General features: G+C 35.9%; 1 protein-coding gene across 1 annotated transcript; it reads right to left on the reverse strand.

Moving 5' to 3' along the window:
• Positions 1-3,139: 3,139 nt before the first annotated feature.
• LOC129504254 (olfactory receptor 4F3/4F16/4F29) lies at positions 3,140-4,078 on the reverse strand. Its single transcript, XM_055316873.1, has one exon. It carries the CDS (start codon positions 4,076-4,078, stop codon positions 3,140-3,142), a length of 939 nt encoding a protein of 312 aa, XP_055172848.1.
• Positions 4,079-4,291: the final 213 nt, after the last annotated feature.

Here is a 4,291-nt window from a genome sequence, read left to right on the forward strand (position 1 = left end):
TCTGTAAGTCTCATGAATAAATAAAATCTTAAAAAAAAAAGAAAACAATCCCATTGAACAAAAGTAATACCCAGAAATAAACCTAACCAAAGAGGTGACAGACCTGTACTCTGAAAAATATAAAATACTGATTAAGAAGTTTAAGGCAACACAAAGAAATGGAAAGACATTCCATGCTCATAGAATAGAATATTGTTTAAAAATGTCTACATTACACATTTAGTGTAGCCTTAATCAAAATAGCACCAGCATTTTTCACACAGCTGGAACAAACAATCCTAAAATTTGTATGAACCACAAAGACTCCAAGTAGCCAAAGCAGTCTTGAAAAAGAAAAGCAAAGCTGGGGTCATCATAATTTGGACTTCAAGTTACATTATAAAGCTGTAGTGACTTAAAATTAAAAAAACAGTATGGTACCAGCACAAAAATAGACATACAGATCAATAGAACAGGATGTAAAACCCAGAAATGAACTCACAACTCTATGCCAATTAATCTTAGATAAAGCAGGAAAGAATATCCAATGGGAAGAAGACAGTGGTGCTGGAAAAAATGGACAAATGGTGCTGGGAAAACTGGACAACTACATGCAAAAGATAGAACTGGACTACTTTCCTACATCACACACAAAAATAAATTCAAAATGGATGAAAGACCTAAATGTTAGACCTGAAACCATAAAAATCCTAGAAAAGAACACAGGCAGTAACTTCTTTGACATCAGCCATAGCAACTTCTTTCTACATATGTCTCCTGAGACAATAAAAACAAAATCAAAAATAGACTATTGGGACATCAACAAAATAAAAAGCTTCTGCACAGCAATGGAAACAGTCAACAAAACTAAAAGGCAACCCATGGAATGGGATAATATATTTGCAAATGACATATCAGGTAAAGGGTTAGTGTCCGAAATCTATAAAGAACTTACCAACTCAACACACATAAAACAAATAATCCAATTATGAGATGGGCAGAAGACATGAATAGATATATTCCCAAAGAAGACATACAGATGGCCAACAGACACAAGAAAAGATGTTTGTTATCACTAAATATTAGGGAAGTGCAAATCAAAACTACAGTGAGCTATCACCTCACACTTGTCAGAATGGCTATTATCAAAAGGACAAGAAGCAAGTGTTAGAGAGAGTGTGGAGAAAAAGGAATGCTTTTGCCCTGTTAGTGGGAATGTAAATTGGTGCAGCCACTACGGAAAAGAGTAGAGATTCCTCAGAAAATTAAGAATAGATCTACCAAATGATCCAGCTATAGCACTTCTGGGTATTTATTCAAAGAATATGAAAACACCAATTTGAAAAGATGTATGTACCACTATGTTTATTGAATCACTGTTTATAAAAGACAATACATGTATGCAACCTAAGTATTCATCAATGGGTGAAAAGATAAAGAGGATGTAGTATATATAAACAATAGGAAATTGCTCAGCCACAAAGAAAAATGAAATCTTTTCATTTGTAACAACATAAATGGATTTCAAGGCTATTATGTTAAGTGAAATAAGCCAGAGACAAATACTGCATGGTTTTACTGATATGTGGAATATAAAAAAAAAAAAAACTAAAACAAAGCAGTAAAAAATCAAATTCATAGATACTGAAAACAGTTTGGTGGTCACCAAAGGGGAAGGATGATAGGGGATGGATGAAATGGGTAAAAAGTCAGTTGTGTAATAATGAAAAGTAACTAGACTTTTGGTGGTAAACACTTTGTTGTCTATTCAGATGTCAAATTATAAATCTGTACACCTGAAACATATATAATGTTATATACTAGTCTTACCTCAATAAAAAAGGTGAAAAATCCTTGAAATGCTAAAATATTTTAAAAGAGATAAACTACCAAGAGACAATGATAGAGAGGAAAATATCACAAGTCTTATAGATATTTCATAAAAGAGAATATTAGAACACTTCTTCCAATAAATTTGAAAGATTAATATACAAATTTCTTTGAAGACACACTACCAAAAATTTAATTTATAGCTGAAAACCTTACCATAGAGAAAAGTGTTTGATAAAATTCACCAAAATGACTTGTCTGGTGAATTTTATCAAACATTTAAGAAAGAAACTGTATCAGTTCCACAAAACTCCTGCAATAAATTTAATACAAGAAAATACATCCTATAAGGCCAGCATTACCCTGATCCTAAACCAGAAAAAGCATTGTTTCAAAATCAGCATCCATTCCTGATTTTAAAAACTTTCAACAAACTAAACAGAAAGGAATTTCCTCAGCCTGATAAAAAGCTTCTACTAAAAATCCATAGCTAGCATCATACTTAATGGTGAAAAACTGAATGTTTTTCTCATAAGAATAAAAACAAGTCAAGTATGTCTGCCCTAACCACTTGTATCCTGCACTACACTGTTCAATCTAGCAAGTCAGGCAGCGAAAATGAATAAAATGACCAATACTAGAATAAAAGAAGTAAAATGTCTTTATGCACTGAAAACATGATCATCTATGAAGAAAATCCTACTTACTCTATAAGAAAACAAGTAGAAGTAAAATATTTTGCAAGTTTTCAAAATACAATGCCAATAAACAAAATATCTATTATATTTCTATATATTAGCAATAAAAATATAAATGAAACAAAAATGCCATTTAAAATAGCACCAGAAGGGATGCCTGGGTGGCTCAGTGATTTGAGCATCTGCCTTTGGCTCAGGTCATGATCCCAGGATCCCAGGATCTAGTCCCACATCGGGCTCCCAGCGTCGAGCCTGCTTCTCCCTCTACCTGTGTCTCTGCCTCTCTATCATGTCTCTCATGAATAAATAAGTATTTTAAATACATTAATTAATTAAATTAAATAGCACCAAAATTAAAATAATTAGGAATAAATCTCAAGAAAGATATGCGAGACCTGCTCACCAGAAACTATGTAACATTGCTGAAAAAAATTAAATGGGATTTACATAGATAGCGAGATATACTGTTCTCATGGCTCACTCTTCATAAGGACTATATTATCAAGTAAGAATTATATTACAACTGTGATAACACTCAAATCAATACTTGATGTCTCAAGTTTTCTGAATCCAAAGTATCAAATATAGAAACAAAAGGCTACACCATAATTAGTGAGAAAGCCTTAGATTACCTATGAGATCTTCCTGTAAATCACTAGCTGTCTGCATACTCTCTTCATTGCTGACTTCATGTCTTTATTCCTGAATGTGTAGATAACAGGATTTAAAAAAGGAGTGAGAACTGCATCAAAAATAGCAAGAAATTTGTCCATCTGGGATTTGGGGTGTGGCCATGTATAGACAAACATGGTTGGACCAAAGAACAAAAGGACCACCATGATGTGAGCTGACAAAGTGGAGAGAGCCTTGGATGAGCCACCTGAGGAATGTTTCCAAACAGTAAACAGGATGAAGACGTAGGAGATGAGGAGTATGAAGAAGGAACCAACACAGATAAACCCACTGTTGACAGTGACCATGAACTGCAACCTGTAGGTGTCTGTACAGGCCAGTCTGAGGAGACGAGGAAGGTCACAGTAAAAGCTGTCCAGCACATTAGGACCACAGAAGGGTAGATTAACAACAAATGCCAGTTGGAACAGTGAGTGACTGACACCAAGGGCCCAAGCAGCAGCCAGAAATAAGATGCACCTCCGTGGGCTCATGATGGTCAGATAGTGGAGGGGCTTGCATATGGCCACATATCTGTCAAAGGCCATGGCAATGAGCAGCACCATCTCCACGCCTCCAATGACGTGGATGAAGAAGATCTGGGCGATGCAGCCGCCAAAGGAGATGACTTTGTGCTTTCTGAAAAGGTCATAAATCATCTTGGGTGAGGTAGCAGAGCAGGCTCCCAAGTCAATGAAAGAGAGACTGGCCAGGAGAAAGTACATGGGGGAGTGTAAGTGAGGATCAATGGTCACAGAAAACACAATGAGGATGTTTCCAGTCATGCTTGCCACGTAGAGCACAGAGGAGAACACCAGAAGGAGAAGCTGGATCTCCCATGAGTGAGTGAGTCCCAGGAACACAAACTCAGACACAGCTGAGTGATTCCCTCCATCCATGGATCCGGCCAACTGGGCTGCCACTGAAATGATGGGAACTAAGAATGTGAGAAAGAAACTGTGATTATGGAGACGATAATCGGTAATAGAATTACCAATGTTTCAATACCCTTATCATGAATGAAAAGTATTTAGTTATCTACTTCCTCACATGTATAAAAAGAAAAATCAACACACTATCATCACACATGTGAGTGATGACGTGTTAAACCA

The sequence above is a fragment of the Nyctereutes procyonoides genome, unplaced genomic scaffold (genome assembly GCF_905146905.1).
Source record: "Nyctereutes procyonoides isolate TBG_1078 unplaced genomic scaffold, NYPRO_anot_genome, whole genome shotgun sequence".
Taxonomy (NCBI): domain Eukaryota; kingdom Metazoa; phylum Chordata; class Mammalia; order Carnivora; family Canidae; genus Nyctereutes; species Nyctereutes procyonoides.

Coding starts and splice junctions, on each gene's coding strand:
- LOC129504254 (XM_055316873.1), bottom strand. CDS start 4,078: ATGGATGGAGGGAATCACTCAGCTGTGTCTGAGTTTGTGTTCCTGGGA.